General features: G+C 39.0%; 1 protein-coding gene and 2 long non-coding RNA genes across 3 annotated transcripts; 2 read left to right on the forward strand and 1 right to left on the reverse strand.

Annotated features, from left to right (window-relative positions):
* Positions 1–5848: 5848 nt before the first annotated feature.
* Positions 5849–7699, reverse strand: LOC116214450. Its single transcript, XM_031549854.1, has 5 exons — positions 7635–7699; positions 7239–7457; positions 6538–6640; positions 6392–6448; positions 5849–6147 (listed from the first exon to the last, which is right to left on the reverse strand). The coding sequence occupies exons 1-5, from the start codon at positions 7697–7699 to the stop codon at positions 6139–6141; spliced, it is 453 nt and encodes a 150-aa protein (XP_031405714.1). The 3' UTR covers positions 5849–6138.
* Positions 7700–7947: 248 nt separating this feature from the next.
* LOC116212677 lies at positions 7948–8713 on the forward strand. Its single transcript, XR_004157895.1, has 2 exons — positions 7948–8181; positions 8254–8713. It is a non-coding gene; the product is annotated as an uncharacterized LOC116212677 (long non-coding RNA).
* A 7221-nt stretch (positions 8714–15934) lies between these two features.
* Positions 15935–16574, forward strand: LOC116214856. The gene is made up of 2 exons (XR_004158364.1): positions 15935–16031; positions 16110–16574. It is a non-coding gene; the product is annotated as an uncharacterized LOC116214856 (long non-coding RNA).
* Positions 16575–26068: the final 9494 nt, after the last annotated feature.

The raw sequence follows: 26068 nt of genomic DNA on the forward strand, positions 1-26068 counted from the left end.
GATTGGTTGCTGCGTTTTGGACAAATTAATGGGGGATGTCTCGCATTATTTGTTCAGGCTTGGTGAGTTTAGCCATCCAAGTTAACAATTGCCTGCCTATTGGCCTACCACGACCGACCTTGCTGGTTCCATCCGTTAACCCTGTATTCCAAAAATATAGGTAGATAAATGGTATTGCTAAACCGTCCCGTTTGTCAAAGTGAGGATAGAGGTTGAGACCACCTCTTCTAGACAATTGATAGTAGAAGCAATCCTGCAGTATCTCGCTTATAGGCATTCTGATTAGGTAAAAAATTTTGAGTCTCTATTCTTGCAAGCCTTTTTTATTTGTTCATTTCACAGACATTATTTAGTTTATTGTGAAAAAGGTCCCGAGGATGCACGTGCTTATAGCTACTATACCAGATAAATGTCTCTTGATCCTTTTCTTTCTACATTTGTTCAGGTTTTCCTAATTTACTGTCTAGAACGGCTGCTTCCTGATTGTGTACTCATTGCCAAGACACTATATATGAATTATGATGATTCACGTCCCCACTGCAGGTTTGAAATACAAATCAAGTCCACGCACGGTTACTTTTCTTGGGATTTCCTTGAAACACAAATGTATTTCAGGTTTATTCTATGAACCTCAATAAACTTACACCAAAATTCTTGTCCGTTGTCCGCCTAACAGAGGGTGCTGAAATGGGTAAGGTTCAGTGGAAAATTTGTATGATGGTCCAGTTTCTGGGTGCATGCAGATATTCCTAAAGTCATAGATTTGGATATTGGGAATGGTTGTTAGGGAAAGAGATGTTGAAGCACCAATACCATGGCCTATTGAGAAGTGTGACCTATGCAAGAGGTTCGGCCACCAACGTTCAAGCTAATCCTGAAACTTGACTCAAAGGCTATTATAATGACTTCCACTTCTTGGTAATTCCTGAGCATGCTGATGATGAAATTGTGCAGAAGGTTAGTTCAATGAAAGGTAAAAAGATCGAAGGGAGTCATGTAAGTTTGCAGGGAACTCGTTAATTAGTTCCATAATCGATTTCGAAAATGCCCTGTTTCCAGGATGAAGCTGGTGGAAGATGAAATATGGGGAAGATGAAATCTGGAGAAGATGGATTCTGTGGAATATTGTGGCTGCTCTATAGGAGTGGGTATGAAGTTGCATACAATCAAAATATCAGACTGGAGAGGGAGGAGCTATGGAGGGACCTTCTCGAGTCTATCCAGCTGGCACTGTAAAAGGGTCATGGTTCCTGATCCATCAGACTCGAGATCCAAGCATGCTAATATGGTTTGTTGGAAGAAAGGTGTGGAAATTTTGAAGAAAGGATTGATGTGGCAAATTGGTGATGGTAGGAGTGTATTTGTCTGGTCTGATCTTTGGGTGCCAGGGATCAAAGGCTTTAAACTACAAGCTATTCAGCTGGCCACAATAAGCATGAACTTTAAAGTAAGTTCTCTCATTAATTGATAGGGAGAATCTGTGTTGGAAGACTGATGAGTTACAGGGAAGGCTTGAGCAGGAACATCTATTGTCAGTAGCTGCTATTCCAATCAGTGTAGGCCGAAGGAAAGACAAGTTAATCTGGCCATACACGAAAGAAGGGCATGTGACAGTAAAGACAACATATGCAGTAGTAATAAGGGGCAATCGGAATTTGAAGAATCAGCTGAAGACCTCTTCATCCCATTGCATCAGCCAAAGCACTTGGAAGAGCTATGGAATTTGGATGTGCCCTCTAAGATTAGAATTTTTATTTGGAGGGTATGCTCGAATTCTGTGGCTACTAAGTCAAATTTGCTAAAAATGAGGATTGCGACTGATGGGGTTTGCAGTTCTGTGATAGAGAAGAAACCATTGAGCATTGTCTCTTAATTTGTCCCTGTGTGGTTTTGCCGTCTGTGATATCAAAGTAGAGGACAGAGAGGTCTCTTCTATTGATAGGTGGTTAATGAACTTGTTGGATAAATGTGGACTGAATGGAGGGGAGAAGAGATATAGTTTTAGTGTAGCTGCAGATGCTACAGAGGCCATGGCAATCAGAGAAGGAATAAAGATGGAGATTTAGAAATGATGGCAAAAGGTGATAATTGAGACTAATTCTGCAGTAGTCTTTGAAGCTGTGCAGAAGAGAAGGCAAGAGATCCCGTGGAAGCTGCAAAATATTGTTGCTGATATCAAGGACCTTAAGCAGTCATCTGAGTTGTTTAGGAGGCAAGCCAATATATGTGCAGATTGGACAGCCTCATGTTATAAAAACGAGATGAGCATGAGCAATAGTGTTTGGGAAAGCGATCCCCCATCTTCTTTACAAATGTTACTTGTAAATGGTTGGGTTAGATCTGTTTGCAATAGGTTGCCTAATGAAACATCAGTTGTAGAAAACACAATGTTTGATGGTGGATAAGTGATAATAAAATGGAAGCTTTCAGTGGCCGAAAAAAATGCGGTTGTAAGATCAGGTAATCCACTTGAAACGACTTCTATTTTTTTTTTCGGGGTGAATTTTCTTTTTCGGGTGAATTGAAATGGCTAATTTTGACATGTGCCTTCTGTGCATAGAGTGTACTCAAGTGTTTTCAGCTTTGGGCCGAAACCCATTGTGGTCTATTCAGCAAAAGCTGAGCTGATATCAGCAACAATATTTTGGCAGCTTCCATGGGATCTCCAAAAGTAAACAGGCCCGCAATGTTCCTCCTATCTCCTCCGTGTTCGTTTATCCAGTCGGGGCTACTCAAGCCGACCCGAGCTGCTGCTGTTCTTGACGGTCATTTTTCTTCTTTACTCTCTTCTTCTCTTTTTCTAAATTTATTTCTCCAGTAAAAAATAGAAAAATATTTTTACTAATGTTAAAAATTAGAATATAATCAATCATTAATTTTAGTATCGGGGGCTCAAATCTCGTGAAAATAAATGATGACTAGTAAATAAGAAAGAAAAATCTAAATTAAAAATCAGAAAAGAAAAGATTTGGCCAATGGAAAATTAGAGAACCAAAAAAAGAGTTTTTCTGATCTCTATATAAATTTGAATAGTGAAAAAGAAAATCTTCTTCGGAAAATTATTTCAATTTTATGTAAGTAAAACATATTTTTATAGTTTCCTACTTTTTAGAAAATTTTCCTAGAAAATCAAAAAATTCTGTAAGCATTGTTTCCGATTTTGTTAGGATATTCTTTTCATTTTTTAATTACTAGCCTATATGAACCTAATATAATGAAATAAAAATCTTAATATATAAAATATTTAATATTTAATATATAATAGCTTGATATCTTAGCCCAGTATACACTCTAGGATGTATCGCTCTTCTAATCACCCCGGGCTTCGTTAGATGACCGCGGGGAATCCATAGGGAGTTGAATCTCTCGCCTTTCGCCTAATTGTCTTTAACTCATTGTTCTAACCTTGACGCCTCCTAGTCCTTTGGCAGAGGACCCGCTCCCAGCTGTCAATGCAGCTCTATAGTGGGGTGAAGGATACCGGGTTCTCGAACCCTAGGACAGTGCCTTGGCACGTCTGCGCAATCCACGCCGACATGAGGCTTGACCATGAGCTTGGAGAAAATCCAGGATAAACACTACGGAATAGTTAGTTAACATAGAAATGAGGTGCCGATTTCCCACGAGAATGGGATGAACGTAATTTTTAAAAAAGAAGAACCTCAAGGGAGGTAAGCAATGAACATCAGGCTTTGACAGGAAAAATTGACGAGGACAGACGACGTACTGCAACTAAAGAAATATTTTGATTTGATGAAAATTGTGAAAATACATACTTGATCTGAGGAAAAAAAAAAAAAGAAGGTACGTGTTTTTACTGAGCATTTACCTGTATATAGACCATCTCACGAGCTTGCCTTTTGTTTGATAAAATTATCTTATTCCGTGCCCTTACACGGTTTTGCACTTTCCTTCTTCGCTACGTTTAAATAATTCCCAAATTAAAAGGGACGAATATAAAGAATTTAATCAAAATTTAAGAAATCATATATAAATTCCCTTTGAATGTTATAATATATATATATATATATATATTTTATTTTTTTTGGGGGGTGAGGGAGGGGGGACGTTGCTTCCGCCCCTTAACATCCCGCTCGATCCATCCCCGACACACATAAAATCCTTAATGTGTAGAGGAAAGAAGAAATTCTCTTATACTGATATTACTATTTAGGATAAATTACATAAAAATATCAAATGTTTGCTCAAATTCGTAGTTTTGGCTCAAAATTTATTTATTAATAAAAAAAATCAACCGCCTTCATTTCGTTTAAGACCTCACTGTCCAACTTTCTTTAATGTATTCCATTCATTTGTTAACAGGGACTTAACAATGTCAATACCCACGATTGCACATGTGACACTACTCGTCGTGCGCCACATCAGAAAAAAAAATGACTCAAAGAAAATTTAGACAACTTACAAAAAATTCAGAAAAGTTGCAAATTTTAAAAGTTAAAATCAAATAAAAATTGGATAAAAATAGGAAAACTTAAAAAATAACGGAAAAATAGATAAAATTAAATGGAAATTCAAAGGAATACAATATAATAAAATTTAGAAATATTTTTTGAAATATTTTTCGGACAATGGCATAAATCATTAATCTTTTTAAATAATAGTGGTTAATAATTTATTGATTAAATATTACTAATGAAAAATTTTAAAAACTCATAGAATTAAAGAAACTAAATTAGGGGATACGCTTGCTTGGTATTTCAAACTTGCGTGGCCGAGGGAAATTTTATTTGCCGCCGCGGTGGTCCCAACAAAATAATCTTATTTGCTAAAAATCGCAGTATATCATTTTTTTCACTTAATTAATAATCCTGTAAATAATTTTGAGGGAATTGAATTAATAAAATTAGCGTATATCAAAAGAGGGCGTAACGCAGTGACGCATGCCCGCACTTGTTAATCTAAAAGTCGCAGATTTGATACCTAGTGGGACTACATGTGCCCCTTTATTAGTTATTTCGGACCTTTCTTTCATTGTACGAGGCCTTGTGCCTCCTTTCTAACAAAAAAATAAAAATAAAAATAAAATAGGCATATACATGTGTACTTTCAGGAGAAAGTCTTGTATGCAACGATGGTATCATGTGGTAATGCCACAAATCAATACGCATTTGTCATTTTGGCTTTTAGTATGTAAATAAAAAATTGTTGACAAAAATAAGTCATTGTTGTCAAAAATAATATTTTTTATGCGTATTGTGATATAATCCTACGTGATATCACCGTTGTACATAAGAACTTACCGTACTTGTATAGCATTTCACAATCCTTGTGCTCTTATTCTACGTAAAAACTTTAAGATAACCTCAACCATCTGTTTAAAAGATCAAATTATATTAGGTTTTCACTCCTTGATGTATGACATCTATGTTTGGTTCTTCCAACATATGGGCGCTGGTGGGGGAGATTATCCCGATAAGTCGACACGATATAAGGGGTAGCCGACTAGTAAAACTAGCAAGTACGTCACTCTCCAATGTTGAAGTTCTAAATGGTTATTCCTTTAATTGACTTGCTAACTAGACTAACCAAAGAAACATCACTAGCTGGAAATAGCTCTTGCAGTCTCAATAATGTACATATATATATATATATATATTAGGGGTGATCGGTTCCGAATACCTTATTTTTTTCATAATACCCGGATCCTACCCTGTAAGGGACCGGTTTCAAGATTTTGGAACTGGATCCTATCATGTTAAATCACGAAATCGGAACCTACCCGGAACCTGTATTAAACCACAGGTTCCGGGTACCCTGTTGGAACCTGTAATTTTTTTTGTCTCGCTAAATAAAATCGAAAATATCCTACCCATAATCAGTAATCACGGCAAATATAATATCGGCATAGATTAGATTAATCCACAACAATAAAAAATAATGTCTCATTAGTCCATCCACAAAACTAAATATCTATAATACGATCTTACACAACAAAATGTAATATTTCCTTACAATGCGTCCATCATGGACTAATACGGTCCATGAACTAAAAAATTTATCTATCCAAAAGCCACACTTTAATCTTAAGAAAAAAATACAGGATTAGAAAAAGATAACTCAGAAGATCTCATCTGATAGGCAGGGGAAGGGAATTGTGAAGTGCCCGACCAACTTTGTCTACCGTTGCTGCACCAATGGAGAAAATTGCCACATTTAGAATGTCTATCACAATAGAGATATGAATATGTTCAACAAAAAGTTCTACTTCCTCACAAGAGTCACAACAGAACCTTAGACTGATCTAGAACACAAGGATGGAGACTACTTCTTCGGAGCAGGAACCCAAAAAACAGAACAAATACATAAAGGCGAACAAAGTGCCTAGATTTATCCAGTCAAGAAGTAAACCATGAAATAAAGTTAAAATTACCTTGTAGCTGCTCCACACATTAATCCACCATAATCTCTGTCGTGGCGCCGTTGAGTTCTATAAAAGAAAACCACATGAAAATAAAAAGTTAAAAGAGTAAGTGAAAATTAGATAAAAGGAATAACCATAAATAAAGTTAAAATTACCTTCCTCATACTTTTCCGCATCCTCCAAATATTGCTCAATAGTGATTGGAGTTGGTGAAGAGCGCAACCAATCTTGTGCGCAACACATGTCGTGAATATCACGCTGTACAGTCTCACATATGATGATAATAACATCTTTCAATTTAGGTAAACTCAAAATGTGCTGTAATCAACTGATATTGGATAGCACGGTTGACGAGATCGATGAGTAATAAATTCATGAACGATTCAAATACTCGGTTCACTAGCATTAAAGGTGATCATACTGTTAATGGATTTGTAAAATTACAAATCTCTGCCTTTGCACTTAAAGAAATTTACACAAAATTGTTCTTAACGAACTTTGAGTAGATCGGCCATAAGATGATTCTCTACAAACTTTGAGTAGCAATTCCAGTGCAAGAAAAAACAAGGAAAACTTTTATCATCAAAGTGGAGTCTAGACGAGAGAAAACAGAGCAGCAAAATGAGCTGGGGGCTTTGAGTTTCCCCTTTTCTGTTCATCCTAAAACTCCAGTTTAATTTTCGTTGACCTACTTGTCTGTTCCGATTCTTTTTCTGCGGCTCTTGCAGATTGACTCATTCTGACAAGTGTAGAAGCAGTAACAATTATTTCTATTTCTTCCGAGTGAAGTAACTAAGAAAGATCGTCAGCAATTTCTATGCCTAGGTGAGCAGTGGAGTCCATACGAGAATCTCACCAGGGAAAGGGAGATTGAAGGAGAGTCAGAGACGAGAGCGACAGAGAGGAGCCGGAGTGGAGAGTCGGAGACGAGACGCGACCGACGGAGAGGAGCTGGAGTGGAGAGTCGAAGACGAGAGGAGCTGGAGTCGGAGACGATTTGCGATTTAGGGTTCCTCTTCGCTCTTCCTTCCTGTCTTGTGTCTTCAATCTTCTGATTCTTCTCGACTCTGTTAGTCTGTAATACAAACTAACTTTACCTTTCCTTTTTTTTTTTTAGTAATTATCATTCGGTTCCGGTTCCGGTTCTGGGTATCCTGTAAGTTGGAACCGGAACCGGAACCGAATTTCACCGGTTCCTTATTTTGATACCCACATCCTACCCTATTTTCAATACGAACTATCCGGACCCTACCCCAACGGGTAAGTTCCGACCGGTTCCGAGTATACCCGGTATCCGTGCACACCCTTAATATACATGGTTGTCAGAATCGTGATTCGAATCGTAGAATCGTACGATTTTACGATTCAGGAATAGGTCACCGATTCCGATTCTATGAGGTGAGTCGGGATGGTGCAATCGGGGCTGAATTGCACGCTGAATCGTAGAATCGCAGAATTGTGCTGATTCTGCTATTCTACATTCAGGCCCGAGTCGGCCCAAGCCCGGGCCCAGAAGCAGGCCGAAGCCCAGGCCCGTAAGCCCTCCTTCTCTCCCCCTCTCTGCCCTTTCTCCTGCCCGCCCTTTCTTCTTTCTTTCCAATCGGTTAACCCTAATTTCTCCCCTAAATCTTTGAGTCTTCGACGAAATCATCCATGCACCTGCTTTCCCGAGCTTCGATCCACGGTCCACCTGTTTCTGCCGACAAATTAGCTTGTTCGAGCTTCCATCCACCTTCTCCAGGCGGCAGACTGGCGGGTACTTTCTCGGCTACTCCGAGCTTCGACCGGGGGCAAGGCAGGTACAGTCTTCAACTCTAAGCTCTAATTCTCCCTTCCCCAAACTCATGCACCTTATGTGGATCATATGGTAGATCGTTGGGTAGATCAAGGGAGGCCTCTACCGTGGAGACTAGCCCCAATCATTAGCTTCTACACTGGATTCATTGTTGGTGGTTGCCCGACTTGAGACATCAAATCTCGTGAGAACTCTCTTGGCCCTAAGTTTTGGTGGATTGCCTCAAGATATGCGGACATCGATATTCACCATCAAAAAGAGTACAAGATCATAAGACGTTATCTAGCATATGATTGCTGGACATTCAAAGGGCGATATCCAGTAGCTCCTTCGAAATCTCATTCAACCAGTAGCTATAAGTTTCACAAATATGAGTGTGGTTCTACATATATATTTGTACGAGATATGTGTTTTACTTGCACATTGCTCGGACGATGTTATTTGTGCACAGTAAAGTGGATTAATTGGAGATATTGTAAACCACCTAGGCAACTGATTCAATTAAGGCTTGATTTGAGAATGTTGTTGATGATGTATAATTGCTATGTATAATTGCTAAAAAAGAACTGTTGATTTCAAAGTAAGTTAAACTATTTGGAAGGTAATAATTTGGAATTACTGAAATTGAAATTAATGTATGTATTAAAAAAATAATTAGAAGTAGTTTTCCTAAACACCTACTAATTTGATGGGAAAAATTACATTTCCAATAACTAAAACAAACTAAACTGTGATCTTGAAGTAATTCAATGAACACTACTTATATTGAAAAATTAGTAAAAAAGAGAACAACAGTTTTACAATCGCTGTTGTGCTCTCAAATGAAGTATATGAGAGCTTTGATATATGGGCTTACATAATTCTCCCAGCTGATTTTGGTTTTATGCAAAAAAAAAAAAGATCAATCAATTTGTAACGATAATTTGTGTTTTTATAACTTATTGTTGATATGTTGATTTGTGGTCTTTATTTGAATGAACAATGATTGATTTTTTTTGTTTAGAAAAGTATGCTACATATATATATATATATAATATTTTTTAAATTATAGGTAGAATCTTATGATTCACGATTCGAATCACGATTCACGATTCTAAGACCCTCGATAGATTCTAAGTAGAATCGCGAATATGACAACCTTATATATATATATGTGTGTGTGCGCGCGCGCGCGCGTGTAATATAATGGAAGTGCCTACCATTCGAAACATCATTAAAAGTGCTCTTCTAAACATGCTTCGCAGAAGGTAAGTTTCTTGCTATTTAGCAAAAAAAACTTGCTATTTGAGAAGTCTTCTTATATTCAAATAATAATTGTTCTTAAAAAATAACAAATCTCTTATTATTTAGCAAGTATATTATATATATATTCAAAAATAATAAGTTTCTAATTAAATAATAAGTATCTAGTCATTTAACTAGCTTTTTATTATTTCGTTATCCGACAGCTTGCACGAAGCACCTGCAAAATTCTCATTTTATGGAGGCACCCAGGATATAAGTTTTATCTCATAACATGTATGTTGTGTTGTCTTGAATGGACTGCGGAAAAAGAATGTCATGTATGAAGAGGGTACGAGCGCACAAGGGTACCAATGCCATTTCATAAAATATGAATTTTATGGTTGCCTTAATCCCACTCTCTTCTAGGATATATATATATATATATATATATATATATATGTATATGTTGTGTTGTCTTTACTGGACCGCGTAAAAAGAATTTCATGCATGAATAGGGTACAGGGCACCAATGCCAGTTCATAAAATCTGAATCTTATGGCTACCTTATATATATATATATATGTTGGGGTTAGGGATGTACTCAACCAAACAATAACGCAGCGATTAATCTTCCTCCCCTTCTAGTGTAATCGAGATAGGAACTAATCAAATCAACCAACAAGCAGTAAAGTAAAACAACACCAAGAATTTTACGTGGAAAACCCCAATGTGGGGAAAAACCACGGGACCAACTCCGAATCAACGATCCACTATGAAGGTTATACAATGTCTTTCATCAAGGGTAAACCCTTGGATCACCAAACTCAAGAGAAACACTCTCTTGGATCACCCAAATACTAAATTCGTCACCCACACCGGGTGGTTCACAAAATCAGCTGAAACAGCACCTACATAGCTCGAATAGAAATTCTAACCGTTCAGAAGTTAGCCCCACGTGTTGTGAAGCTGCTGTCAAAATTTCGTCCCAATCGGAGTTCGTTTGATGTCCCGATCGAGGTTTGATCTCCAGCTGCGCGCTGCCCCTGCTCTTCGAATTCTGCTGTCTGCTCTTCCCTGGTTTTGTGCTGCTATGCTGCTGCACTTCTGCCGCTCTACTCTAATCTGCAGCTGTTCTGCTGCTATTTATACCTCAGCTGATTTGCTGAAACAAAAAACCCTAATAAAATGGGTTCTTGGGCTTATTAAGGCCCGATAAAAGCCCAATACAATTTGAGCCCAACTTCCTCCAAATTGGAGGGATACCCAACAAACTCCCCCTCCCGACTATTTGGAGGCTTCAAGCATACCGGCTATACTTCGGCAAACATGAAGTTTCTCCCTAGCGAGAGGTTTTGTCATCATATCAGCTCCATTCTCATCAGTGTGCACTTTGTCTAGCTTCACCAGCTTGAACTCCAACACATCTCTAATCCAATGAAATTTGATATCGATATGCTTCGACCTCGAATGGAAAGTGGGATTCTTGCAAAGATGAATTGCGCTTTGACTATCACAGTGTAGAACATACCTTTCTTGCTTCAAGCTCAACTCCTTCAAAAACTTTTGCAACCACAACATCTCCTTGCAACCTTCGGTCACCGCAATGTATTCGGCTTCCGTTGTAGACAAAGCGATGCACTTTTGAAGCCTTGACTGCCATGAGATAGCTCCCCCTGCAAAAGTCATCAAGTATCCCGAAGTGGATTTCCGGGAATCAATATCTCCTGCCATATCCGCATCCGTATAGCCCACTAACTCCGGCTTACCAGTGCCAAAGTGTAAACACACCTTGGATGTTCCTCTGAGATACCTCAGGATCCATTTAACCGCATTCCAATGCTCTTTCCCCGGATTGGAGAGAAAACGACTTACCACACCAACAGAATGAGCAATATCTGGCCTTGTACAGACCATGGCATACATTAAACTTCCTACAGCTGATGAGTAAGGAACTTTCTTCATCTCTTCTTTCTCCTTCTCACTTGTAGGACATTGCTTCGAGCTAAGTTTGAAATGAGAAGCAAGTGGTGATGAAACTGGTTTAGCATTACCCATGTTGAACCGATCCAAAATCTTCTCGATGTACTTCTCTTGAGAAAGCCAAAGTTTTCCACTTGATCTGTCACGAGAAATATGCATCCCAAGGATCTGCTTTGCCGGTCCCAAATCCTTCATGGCAAAGGACTTGTTGAGCTCCTTCTTCAACTCTATAATCTTGCTCATATCATGACCAACAAGTAGCATATCATCCACATATAACAGTAAAATGATAAAATCACCATTCGAGAATTGTTTCACGAACACACAATGATCTGAAGTTGTCCGTGTGTAGCCATGGCTCAACATGAAAGAGTCAAACTTTTTATACCACTGCCGAGGTGCTTGCTTAAGCCCATACAAGCTCTTCCTCAGCCTGCACACCAAATGCTCCTTACCTTTAACTCGGAATCCTTCAGGCTGCTCCATATATATTTCTTCCTCCAAGTCACCATGTAGGAAAGCTGTTTTTACATCGAGCTGCTCGATCTCCAAATTTAGACTAGCTGCCAGTGCGAGAACAACTCGGATCGATGACATCTTGACAACGGGCGAGAAGATCTCCTCGAAGTCAACTCCTTTCTTCTGGTTGAAACCTTTCACTACCAGTCGAGCTTTGTATCGAGGTCGCGAGTTCTCTGTCTTCAACCTGTAGACCCATTTGTTCTTCAATGCTCTCTTACCTTGCGGTAGCTTCACTAGGTCATACGTGTGATTTTCAGACAAGGAGTTCATCTCCTCATTCATCGCCTTCAACCAGTGCTCCTTGTACTCATGTGCCACAGCTTCATCATAGCACTCAGGTTCTCCCCCGTCAGTCAGTAGCACATATTCATGAGGCGGATATCTTGTAGATGATCGTCTTATTCTATCAGATTGTCTAGGTAGATCTGCAGGCTCTAACTGTAACTGCGAGCCTGTATCATCCGTAGTCACATCATCATCTACCTGAGGAATCTCACCCCCAGTCGTGGTTTCTTCATACTCACCAGGTACCTCTTCCATTGGATGCTCTACATCAACCGGTACAGGAATAGAGATCTCGTGAGGATTGCCTACACTGGCCTTCTCTAACTTTTGCAAATCCTCGATTGTCTGGTCCTCAAAGAAGACAACATCCCTGCTCCTGATGATCTTCTTGCTATCAGGGTCCCAAAGCCTGTACCCGAACTCTTCATGTGCATAACCCAAGAAGATGCACTGTTTTGCCTTGGCATCAAGTTTTGATCTTTCATCTCGAGGAATGTGAACAGATGCCCTGCACCCGAATACTCTGAGATGCTTGTATGATACTTTCTTGCCGGTCCACACCTGCTGGGGTACATCTCCATCAAGTGCAACTGACGGTGTAAGATTAATAAGATCAACCGCTGACCTCATTGCCTCGCCCCAGAAAGGCTTAGACAGTTTCGCCTGAGAAAGCATACAACGAACTCTCTCAACAATTGTGCGGTTCATTCTCTCTGCAAGCCCGTTCTGTTGTGGTGTCTTCGGTACCGTCTTCTCAAGTTTGATACCGTGAGTCCTGCAATAGTTCTCGAAAGGACCTCTATACTCACCACCATTATCAGCTCTGACACATTTCAGCTTCATGCCTGTTTCTCTTTCCACTGTTACATGGAAGTTCTTGAAAATCTCAGTCACCTGATCTTTAGTTCTCATAGGGTAAGCCCAAACTTTCCTGGTGTGATCATCTATAAATGTCACAAAATAGAGAGCACCACCAAGAGATCTATCCGACATAAAACAAACATCTGTATGCACAAGATCAAGTATATGATGGCATCTAGAGGGACGACTTCTAACAAAAGAAACTCTCCTCTGCTTACCAGCTAAACAGTGATCACAAGTGCTCAAGTGCATACCTTTAACGGGCAAAGACTGCTTTCTAGCAAGAATTTGAATACCTTTCTCGCTGATATGCCCAAGTCTCCTATGCCATAGCTCGATAGGATAATCCTCAGCAACATTAATTTGACCGGAATTGTGTCTGGCACGCAACCTGTAGAGAGTGTCGGTCTTCTGACCCCGTGCCACAATCAACGAACCCTTGGAGAGCTTCCATCTCCCATTACTAAATTCGTTACTGTAGCCTTCATCATCAAGCTGACCCGTCGAGATTAGGTTAAGGCGAATTTCTGGAACATGCCTCACCTTCTTCAAAAACAACTTGCAGCCAAGCTCGGTCTCTAGACAGACATCACCAATACCGACAATCTTGCATGATTGTCCATTCCCCATTCTCACATAACCATAGTCCCCGGTAGTGTAAGATGAAAAGAAATCCCGATGAGGAGTGACATGAAACGAGGCACCTGTATCTGCAACCCAGGTAGAGTCCTGACATGTGAAATTCACATAAGCTTCATCACAAATGATGTAGGTCTCTCCATCACATGCCACTGCTGTAGTGCCTTCTTCCTTCTTGCTCTCACCGTTGCCATTCTGATTTTTCTTCAGAGCTCTACACTCCCTTTTGTAGTGTCCCTCTTTTCCACAGTGATAGCAAGTGACCACTTTCCTCGTCTTCGACTTTGATCTGCCCCTCGATTTGCCACGTGAGTTACTATGCTTGGAAGAGAAATTTCTGCTTTGACTTCTCCCCCGTTGTTCAGTAACCAAAGCTTCAGACTGAATGGAAATTCCCGTGCCTTTCCTTCTAGTCTCCTCATTAAATAAACTGTCTGTCACCGTAGCCAACGATAGCTTCCCGTTTGGCGCAGAATTGCTTAATGCAACCACAAGTGTGTCCCAATTATCCGGTAGAGTCCCTAAAAGTAGACAGGCCTGCAACTCATCGGGTAATATTATCTCCAGGTTCGTCAACTGGTTAATAATATCCTGGAAATTACTCATGTGCGCAGCCATATCACCTCTATCCTGGAAACGAAGATGAACCAGCTTCTTCACGAGGAATGCCTTATTTTGTGGTGTCTTCCTCGCATAGAGATTTGTCAATTTATCTCACAAAGCTTTCGCATTTGTCTCCTGAGCAACATGATGATAAATACTATTGTCTATCCACTGCCGAATCAAACCAATAGTCTTCCGATTTGTGCGTTCCCAAGCCTTGTCATCCTTATCTTTGGGTTTCGCGGAATCCCCTTCAATAGGATCGTACAAATCCCTGCAAAATAGAAGATCCTCCATCCGAGACTTCCATATAGAGTAGTTGGTTGCATTCAACTTGAACATGGATCCTGTAGACTCCTCCATCTCGAAAACACCGAAAAAACTCAAACTTCTCTAACCCGAATCTCTGATACCACTTGTTGGGGTTAGGGATGTACTCAACCAAACAATAACGCAGCGATTAATCTTCCTCCCCTTCTAGTGTAATCGAGATAGGAACTAATCAAATCAACCAACAAGCAGTAAAGTAAAACAACACCAAGAATTTTACGTGGAAAACCCCAATGTGGGGAAAAACCACGGGACCAACTCCGAATCAACGATCCACTATGAAGGTTATACAATGTCTTTCATCAAGGGTAAACCCTTGGATCACCAAACTCAAGAGAAACACTCTCTTGGATCACCCAAATACTAAATTCGTCACCCACACCGGGTGGTTCACAAAATCAGCTGAAACAGCACCTACAGAGCTCGAATAGAAATTCTGACCGTTCAGAAGTTAGCCCCACGTGTTGTGAAGCTGCTGTCAAAATTTCGTCCCAATCGGAGTTCGTTTGATGTCCCGATCGAGGTTTGATCTCCAGCTGCGCGCTGCCCCTGCTCTTCGAATTCTGCTGTCTGCTCTTCCCTGGTTTTGTGCTGCTATGCTGCTGCACTTCTGCCGCTCTACTCTAATCTGCAGCTGTTCTGCTGCTATTTATACCTCAGCTTATTTGCTGAAACAAAAAACCCTAATAAAATGGGTTCTTGGGCTTATTAAGACCCGATAAAAGCCCAATACAATTTGAGCCCAACTTTCTCCAAATTGGAGGGATACCTAACAATATACATATATCCTAGAAGGGACAATAGGTGATGATAGATATACGAATAGATATACTTCTTGTACGGACAAATTGACCAATTTTGTTTGGTTCTTCCTGGCCCCGGAAGAATCAATTATCTTGCGTTTGGTTTTATAATAAAATTATAAAATTAGATTTTAATTTTGAAAAAGAGTAATATAAATGAGGTCCATTCTTTAACTTTGTATGACTTATGTTATTTTATTGTGAAAAAAAGTGGTATAAATGAGATCCACTATTTAACTTTGTATGAATTATTTTATTTTATAATGAATAAAATTAAATTAAAATTATAATTCTAAAACAATACTCACAAACCAAACAATACATTAAATTTCCGTTCTTCCTGGTCCAGGAAGAACGAAAATTTAATAAACCTATCAAAGAACGTTTTCGTTCTTCCTAGCCCTTTCGTTCTTCCTGGCCCCCACACTAGGAGATAGGGGAGCCCTGTCTCATTCTCGGATATATAATATATATATATATATATATATATATAGAGGTATATATAAACTCACTCTCTCCCTCACACAAATCAACTCCCGGCACAGAATATAGATTGTTCTCTGTTTTTGCAGGCTTAGGAAATGGAGCGGATTCATTAGTGCCAGAGGTAATTAATTTAAGTTTCACTTATCGCACACAACGCCTTATCAGCTCCCATAATTGATTTTTTTTACATCTTCCGCAGGTCGTCTCATGAGATTTGCCATCAACCAGGCGACGGCGGAGCCATGAAGTTCGTCCATGATTTCCTACATGTTGTAGGAATATTGTTGCCGATGGTTAGGGAGTTCATAGCTCTATCTGGAGAAGCCGGACTGGTCGAGCAGATTTTCTGGTTCATATGTAAAGTTGCCGACATGATGTTAGAACAGGATTGGAGCACCAGTCCCCTAGTCATGTGTATTCACGCTTTCTGCGGGTTCATTGCCTTTGGATTTGAACTTCACCGGAACGGCTGCAAGACTACGATCCCTTTGCCTCAAAGGATCCAAATACATTTGTAAGCGCATTTCTCTTGTTGAGGTGGTCTCATGGGCCTGTGGGACCGTGGGCATATGGGCCTCTGCCCGGTTAACTTGTGGGCCTGTGGGCCAATATCTAGTCTTAGATTATTCTAGATATTCCTATAAGTCCTATTCTATTTCCCCAATCGCGCGCTTTTACCACTTAATCGTATATATAAGATCGAAAGTACATAAGCCAAAAATCCAATAGAATTTGATTGGTCGTTATTCACTCAAAATAAATTATTAATGTCCAATCAATATTTTCTTTGCTCATCCAAATATCGGATGATTATTACCCTGCCATTAAGTTATGTAACATCCAATTAAAAAATTCAATTGGTAACACATGTTCCAATTACAAGTATTTTCATTGATTATTAATCATTTAAAGAGGATGAATAATATTTAAATCAATATTTTCTTGGTATGCACAAGCCCTACAAACCCAAAATAAATCATCATTCTTTTATTTATTTATTTATATATTTTAATTTTTACTTTTTTTTTCCGAGTTCATTCTTTTAGTTCTAATTAACTTTCTATTGATGCGTGAATGTCTTGGCTCTCAGTTTGCCGTCGTGAAGATAGGATCGGGTAAACAGACCCCGTTTGCGGCAGGCCAATCATCAATCAACATTCAGCAACCAGATTTAAAGGCCGGCGAGACAAGTGGTGCTCAAATTTGGTTGGACGGTGGAGATGGCGGGAGCAGCAACTTGGTCAGTGCGGGTGGCAGTTACGTAAATGTTGGGAGTCGATACTTTGCCGTTCCGGTCCGCTAGTCTGGATAGTAAACTGGATAAATATGTTTGATTTGGTTTGATTTGATAGGTGGACCCAACGCTTTACGGAGATAGTCGGGTTTACTTCACTGCGCATTGGAAGGTTAAGGCTGCGTTTGAATTGATATTGTGATTTTAGAATCATGATTTTGATTTTGATTTTGATTTTGATTTTGATTGTGAAAAAAACAAATGAGATAGTATTATAAATTTGACTTGAGAAACGTGTATTTTTGTTGTATAGTGTGTTGAGTTAAAATCAAAATTATAATTCTAAAATTAGTTTAACAATTCAAACGGGGCCTAAGTGCCCTGCTCTCCCCATAATTTGTATACCCATCTGCAGTGCAGAGCAATTTTTTTTTTGTTTTACTATAAATTATGATATTTAAAAGTCTAATTTGGTCTTCACTAATTCAATCGAGCCGAGTCGGCTCATTAAAAAATAAAACTCTTTAAATATTGATTTTTTACATTTACGAGGACTCAAAAACAATATCTTATTTAACCGGAATAAATTTGGAACCTCTTGAACTTTAAATTACATTTACGTTTTCTTTTCCGGGCTAAAATGATTTACGAGAAAAGATCTCTTGTGGTACTTTGACAGGGAGATGGCGGTGCAGGATGTGTTAATGTAAAATGTCCTGGTTTCGTTCAAACATATCCAAATGCCCCTCTTGGATTTCTTCTGCCCAATGTATCCAGTTACAAAGACTTATGGGATATCCCCGTTCACATTTATCAGGCATAATTAATAGACGAGGGGACGCATTTAGATTTCGCATTGAGCATGCATCGGTTAAATTTGATACCCTCATCGATGACAAACACATGCAGGGAGGGACTGAAGGGGGCCAGGGGCCGATATATGCCCCCCTAAAATTTGACACTCGAAGAAAATCTACATATTATTATCCGATTTGTTATGGCATTCTTGTTATTCACTCCCCCCTAACACTTGGACGAAATAACACCCTCCCCTAAGGAGCAGCTCCCCCTATACATGTCCAAATCCTGAGTCTGTCCCTGTACTGTTATATATGTGGTACGCTTTGATAAACTTATGATTGATCATACAGGATGAGAATACGAAAAACTGGTGGATAGCAGGTGGAGACAACTTAACGCCGATAGGATATTGGCCGAAGGAGTTGTTTTCCAGCCTCACTGAAGGCGCGACCTCACTTGCCTATGGAGGTGAATCTCTCCCCTTTCTCCTAATTGTCTTGAGTCATTGCTCTAAGCTTGACGCCTCCTAGTCCTTTGGTTGAGGACCCGCTCCCAGCTGTCAACGCGGCTCTACAGTGGGGTGTTGGATATCAGGTTCTCGGACCCTTAGGACGGTGCCTTGGCACGTCGGCACAATCCACGCCGACATGAGGCTTGACCGTGAGCCAGGAGAAAATCCAGGATAAACACTACAGAATAGTTAGTTAACATAGAAATGATGTGCTGATTTCCTGCAAGAATGGGATGAATGTAATTTTTAAAAAAGAACCTCAAGGGAGGTAAGCAATGAACATCAGGCTTTGACAGGAAAAATTGACAAGGCCAGACGACGTGCTGCAACTAAAGAAATATTATGATTTTTTGAAAAATTGTAAAAATACACACTTGATCTGAGAAAAAATTAGAATGCACGTGTCTTTACTGAGCATATACCCGTATATAGACCATCTTACGAGCTTACCATTTTATGGTTGCCTTAATCCCACTCTCTTCTAGGACATACATATTATATATATATATGTATATATGTATATACGTGTATATACGTACATATATATACATGCATATACGTACACTTGATCTGAGAAAAAATTAGAATGCACGTGTCTTTACTGAGCATATACCCGTATATAGACCATCTTACGAGCTTACCATTTTATGGTTGCCTTAATCCCACTCTCTTCTAGGACATACATATTATATATATATATATATGTATATATGTATATACGTGTATATACGTACATATATATACATGCATATACGTACATATGTATATTTATACATATATATATGTGTATATACGTGTATATACATACACATATGTATGCGTGTATATACGTATGTATATACATCTATATATACACACATATATATATGTATGTCCCATCATGGAAGTGTGGCTAGGATTGACTCTTCAATTTCTGCTGTTGCACAGACCTTTTCCCGGGGAGACTATATATATACATAATACATTACGTGATATACATATGTTGGGCCAATCGTTGAAATAAAATTCAACATGCTATTGATTAGTTCCCTCTATATAACTAGTCCATTGTATTATTGCGTTTAATATGTTGTTCTTGCCTAATCAAAAGTTTGCAACACGAACATTAAATGGGCTTGGCAATATAGGTTTCAATAAAGTACTTCGATTGGATACCGTTCATCATGTTAAAATCCGAAATTCATTGGAAGTATCTCGTAATGAAGATCAAGCTAAATTTTGAATTAAAATATTGAAATCACATATGATTTCATCGAAAACGTTATTATGAAGTTTGAACCAGTAAATGGATTGGTTCGGATTTGTACCTATGCCATTTCATAAAATCTAAATCTTATGGCTACCTTATATATATATATATATATACACATATATATATATCCTAGAAGAGACGATTGAGTGAGGGAGAGAGTGAGGGTACTATATATATATATATGTATGTATGTATCATGACACACTTTGAAGTATTGACTCTTTACGTACATATAACAACTTTGAAGTATTGCCTCTTTAATTTCTGCTGTTGGACCGATCTTTTCCCGTTGAGACTTTGACTTTAATCCCACTATCTTCTTCCCCTATGTATATATATCCTCAGTACCCTCATTCTCTCCCTCACACAAATTAACTCCCGGCACAGAATATAGATTGTTCTCTATTTTTGCAGGCTTAGGAAATGGAGCGGATTCATCAGTGCCAGAGGTAATTAATTTAAGTTTCATTCATCGCCTTAATTTCGTCTCAGTAACTTAGCTTCTGCTGTCGCATTACTCTTCTGCTGTTAATTATAACACGAATCGCCTCATCAGCTCCCACGATTGAATTTTTTGACATCTTCCTCAGGTCGTCTCATGAGATTCGCCGTCAACCAGGCAGCGGCAGAGCCATGAAGTTCGTTCGTGATTTCCTACATGGTGTAGGAATATTGTTGCCGATGGTTAGGGAGTTCATAGCTCTATCTGGAGAAGCCGGAGTGGTCGAGCAGATTTTCTGGTTCATATGTAAGGTTGCCGGCATGATGTTAGAGCAGGGCTGGAGCACCAGCCCTCTAGTCATGTGTATTCACGCTTTCTGCGGGTTCATTGCCTTTGGATTTGAACTTCACCGGAACGGCTGCTTTGTCACATGGATTCTAATGATCGTAATCATCTCTGCTCTCGCTCTCATCGCGTAGTGCTTGAAGACTAAAGCCCTTGATCGTGATCTCCATCTCATTACCCAGCCCGCATATTTGAGCTTAGCTAGTACGTTTTTGTGTATTTGTTTCGTGTGGCATGTTTTTGTTTAGTGATGGTTGCGACTTGCGACGCCTGTCTGCCTTCGGATTTGAGAAACGGACAGAGGCAGAGAATAAATATATCCTTTGGCTACGCTCATCTTACCCAACGAACCTTGAATGTTGAAAATAGATCTCCTGGTGGGGTATGGATACGGGCCAAGGATGTTTGGATTCTCTTTGACCTCTCTATTTTAAATTATGTGTGAGATATCACTAATGACGTGAAAATGGTGAATTAGTATATTGTACAATCCTTTTTGCAATATGTGATTATGATCGGTATCAATACATGCATTCATGTGCACACTTATAGAAGTATACATCAATTAGGATTCAAAAGGAGATTGGTCACTTATTTTGCTCACGGTCTGATTCCTGCCCCGCTATTCCGCCCCGCCATTCCGCCCCGCCATCCGACCAGCACCTTATCCACGAGCTCTCGCCAATTCGGCATGTCATTCTTTTCCATTTTATTCTATATATGCTCCATCCACTGTAGGCGACTTTTATATATTTAATTAATTTTCTTTTTACTCTAACCCATTATATAACATGATTAACACCATATTCACATCAATAATTTTGTAATAATCTATTATCACAACAAAAATAGTACGACATGCAAATGAATATGTCGCAAGGAGATGAAAAGAAAATTAGGCAGAGTTTCCTCTTAAATTATCGATATCCCATTTAACACTTCAACATGTTTACACATTTTTAAGATGATATTCATTCAAAATATCCATAGACGGTTATCACAAACTAATCATCGGTCGAGGATTCCTCGTCGGATTCCTCATTAATCTCATTCTCATCGTCATCCTCATCGGACTCCTTGTACTGACGTCTGCCCTTCTTGGACATAGAAATACCTTTTTTCTTGGATTGATATTTTTTTGCTCCCCTTACGGTAATTTTTTTCGTCTGTTCCATCACCTTCCCAACCTTCTTGGCAAGTTTGACAATCAATCCTTTCAACAACCCAATCTGTTCATTCATTGTGGGGTCTACTCTCGGTGCCGAGGCCCCACGTCGTCCCTTCTTATTCTTCCCGATGACCTGCAGCCAATTCTCTGCTCCGGTTGCATATTTTATATGCACATTTTAACTCTAGTAGTGATAGATCTTGTGGGGTAAGGCCCTCATTTGACTGGTTCCGGATCTTTATACTTAATTATATGCTGCCGAGCAAGAAGAATGGAAAGAAGCTAAGTGGTATAATTTTATATATGCATATATAATAATATAATATTTTATATGCAAATTTTAAGAGAAATTTTGTCCAAAGTGTTGAGTTCGCGCATTGTGAATAGAAAAAAATCATGATTGAAAGAATTTTATTAGTCAGTGGGTGACCCGGCTCAAATTTGAATTAACCTAGGTGTATTTGGTTTCTAGATATAATGTGCTGCATATGAAAAGACAAAGGAAAGAGGAGACATGCGAAATAGTTCCGGTGGTTACGTATACGGGTAATTTGCACTTGAAGCTCCTAAAGTTCAAAGTTAAAATACAAATTATTTCCTTTTACTAAGACGTATAAAATAAATCTTGAGGGCAAAATCCAATAGTAAAATATTTTAGGAGGGACGTTTATATTGTTTTGAAGAGAAAAATTAACGATACTATATGAACACAAGATGTTTTTTTTTTTTGCTAACCCGGGGTGTCCGGGCTTCGTCCGACTAATCCCCGGGGATCCGTGAACCCCCGGCAGCGCACGGAGCGGGATCTCGGTGCAAACTTGGGTGCACATTAACCACTAGGCCGAACCCCTTGAGGTTGAATACAAGATGTATTATGCGTACTATTTGTTAAGCTAGTTTACAATGTTATAATTGTTATAAGATAAACATTCTGCTTTGAACATTGGTTCCACATATAACTGTTATTTGCTCGAACTAACATATTACATAATAAAAAAATGTTGCTCATTTATTATTGTGCTCCAATTGTAATTCTTGTCTAACTTATGTGTAAATTGATGCGATTGTTCTTGGCCTCGCGAAAAAAATATTTCATTTACTATTTTATATAATTGATCTCATAACTATAAATAAATATAATTGCCATAATTATATTTTATAATTTTAGGGAGTGGGAGTTACCAATTTCTTATCACTTAATTGTGGGGAATTCAATAATGCACTACCCTTCATGCATATGTAATTCCAAGTCCTAATGGTCTTTGTATGTAATGCAAACGTGTTGGAAGAATTGAAGCTTTAATCCTCCTGGCCTTTATGATTTTGATGGCATTGATGGCTAATTGATGGATAAAATGTTTCTAAACATACTCATGATTTTGGCCATTATTAAGTGAGTTTGGCAGATATATGTGTATCTCAAATTTCATGAGATCATTTGAGGCACACATGAGGGGGGGCAATTGTTAACACGATATTACGGATCCTCATTGGATGATTGCACTAAACATACATACATACATACATATATATATATATATATATGCAAACACACGCATATTCATTTCCCTTAGACTCAGGACCATCTGCTGCATGCATATCGGCTCGGCCAGACAGTGACCCCCTATATTTATTGCGCTTGAATGAGATAATTGGAAGAGAACAAGAAGAGACAGAGAGAGGGAGAGAGGGTATGAATGAAATGAGTATTATTTATTAGGTATGTATGTCGAGTGTCGAGTCATTGTTGACAGTCTCACGGTTCACCTCCGACCTGTGCTATACGAGAGGGACTCGAACCCTTGATAGTTCTTTGTTACGGGTCAAGCTCAACTGATGTGCCTGGAGAAATTAATGTGTGATTCCACGATGCAAGTAAGTGTGGGTCCATCGATCGTTCGACGCCATTGGTCGCCTTTCTCTCACCATGTGAAGACCATGTGGCACTTTGCCAGAATTGTTAACACGATATTACGGACTCTCCAGAATTATAGCCCGGTTTATGGAACTGGATTAAAGCCCGTTGAAATTCGAGGTTGAATGGGCTGATTCGGCCTAGAATTGAAATTAATTGGGGCCCAAATGGATGGCCCAGTTTGTGAGGCTTATCCATGAAATGCTGTGAATCAGCTTATGTGAATAAGGAAAGGAAGTGATAAGGAATATGTATTTTTCGATTATAAAATAGGGTCAAGCACAATATAATAAAAGAAAAATTCTAAATAACTAATAAAAAAATACGGATAATCCCTTCAACAGAATTAGTTTACAGTGTGGGTTGATGGAAGTTAGTTTTTGGACTTGCTCAGCAAGTTTGCTTATTCTATAGGTAGACGTCCCATGAAGATGGCAGTAGACACACTCGACACAACAAACACCAGCCAAAATGCTTCGTTCCCTAGCCTTAACGTTCCTTGCTTTCTAGCTTTTTTTAGTTTAGTCTAGTGATCCGTCAAACTGTTTCAATTCCATTTTTCCACCGACAGTCATTTTCCTTGTATTTCTCTCTACTTTAATGCAATCAATTTTCTTCCGCAGTAATTCTACTTATTTGCGCTTTATTTATTTTTTAATTCTCTTTTGGACTCGAATTGGATTTTTTCGATTCAAAGTCCTTTTGCATATCTAGGTGTTGAACCATTCACTTTCATCCGATTAGAAATAAGTTGTGCGCACCCAATCATTCTCGAGACTTATTGTCTCAGGCACATATCACGTGACCTGCATCACGAGTTTTTCGTCAAGAGTACCTTACATACTTATCTTTATTGGTTTTCATCCTATACTTTTAATTGCTTTTCTATTTCAATATTAGATTCAGTTGATCCAACGGTTATCAAAAACATGTTTAAGGAACGTAAGTTGACTTTTTATGGGCACATACTAAAAAGTGGTCATGGGGCGGGGGCGTCGTCCTCAGCATTGGAAGGAGAACACCGAACTTTCGGAGCATCGTTTTCATTCAGAGTCTTGTTTTAATTCGGTGGATATGTGATCTGGGGCAACTGTGATAGACAATTAAAGCCCCAGCTAAGCCATCATGCCTTCAAAATGGAAACGCCACCTACAAGAGAATCTCCTCAAGTTGAGCATATTACCAATTTCGTAAAAAGGATGCGAGAGGCTTGAACAACCGGGACCACCGGCGAGCCAAGGTATCAAATTGGGTCGTATCTCGGCCTCCTTTCCCACTCGATGAAGTCGTAGAAGAGCTGCACGCCGTCGAACTTCCCAACTACAATGTACCTTATAATTTCATGACCCGTTAACAGTAAAAAAGCACACTTCTAGTATGAATAAGTACGTCGCTCACCTCGTCTCGAGGGTGAAGGGCAAGTGGTCCGAGAATCCCAGTAATGTCTTGATATTAGACTGGGACCGCATCGAGGACAAGATTTTATTGCAATACGGATGGTAGCTCAGGTAGTCATGGAAAAGTCGCCATTCTGTTTATTGCGGAATGATGTGATCCCCATCATTCGCATGAGGATACCAAAAGATCAAACGTAGGTCAAAAACATTTCCATCAGAGAGTTAGACTAAGAACGAAACAGATTACAAAATGTGAAGGCGAGGGTATGGAAGCCCAAAATCATCATCGAAAAAGTATAACAACACTCGACACAACAAACACCAGCCAAAATGCTCCGTTTCCTACCCTTGACGTCCCCTTGCTTTCTAGCTTTTCTTAGTTTAGTCTAGTGATCCGTCAAACTTTTTTCAATTCCATTTTCCCACCGGCAGTCATTTTCTTTGTATTTCTCTCTACTTTAATGCAATCAATTTCCTTCAGCACTAATTCTACTTATTTTCACTTTATTTATTTATTTATTTATTTTTTTGAAGATTCAAGTCCTTTTGCATATCAAGGTATTGAACCATTCACTTTCATCCGATTAGAAGTTAGTTTTGCGCACTCAATCATTCTCAAACTCATTGTCTCTGGCACGTATGCATCACGTGACCTGCATCACGAGTTTTTCGTCAACAGTACCTTACATACTTTTCATTTTTGGTTTTCTTCCTATACTTTTAATTGCTTTTCTATTTCAATATTTTTTTATAAAAGCCAACGTTTCGTCCTCAACTTTAATTTTTTGTAGTTATGCTATGATTCTCTTTTTTTTTTCAAAAAAAAAAAAAGATCCCGTCCTCAGCTATACATTTTGTTTGCCTTATTGCTCAAATATAACAAACGATAATATGCTATTTTTACAAAACAAAAAAATCTTTATATTTGAAAAACTAAAATATTAAAAAATTAAAATAAGAAAAAGGATGGAGATCGCAGAGGAAGGGATGAGATGGAGAAGGGTATTGTCAAAACACGGGCGAGGTTGCTACTTAGCATCAAGCAGCCATCGCCCCTGCTCCCAGATCTACGTACCTGGCTCCCCCCCCCCCC

This window comes from Punica granatum, chromosome 7, assembly GCF_007655135.1.
Source record: "Punica granatum isolate Tunisia-2019 chromosome 7, ASM765513v2, whole genome shotgun sequence".
NCBI lineage: Eukaryota > Viridiplantae > Streptophyta > Magnoliopsida > Myrtales > Lythraceae > Punica > Punica granatum.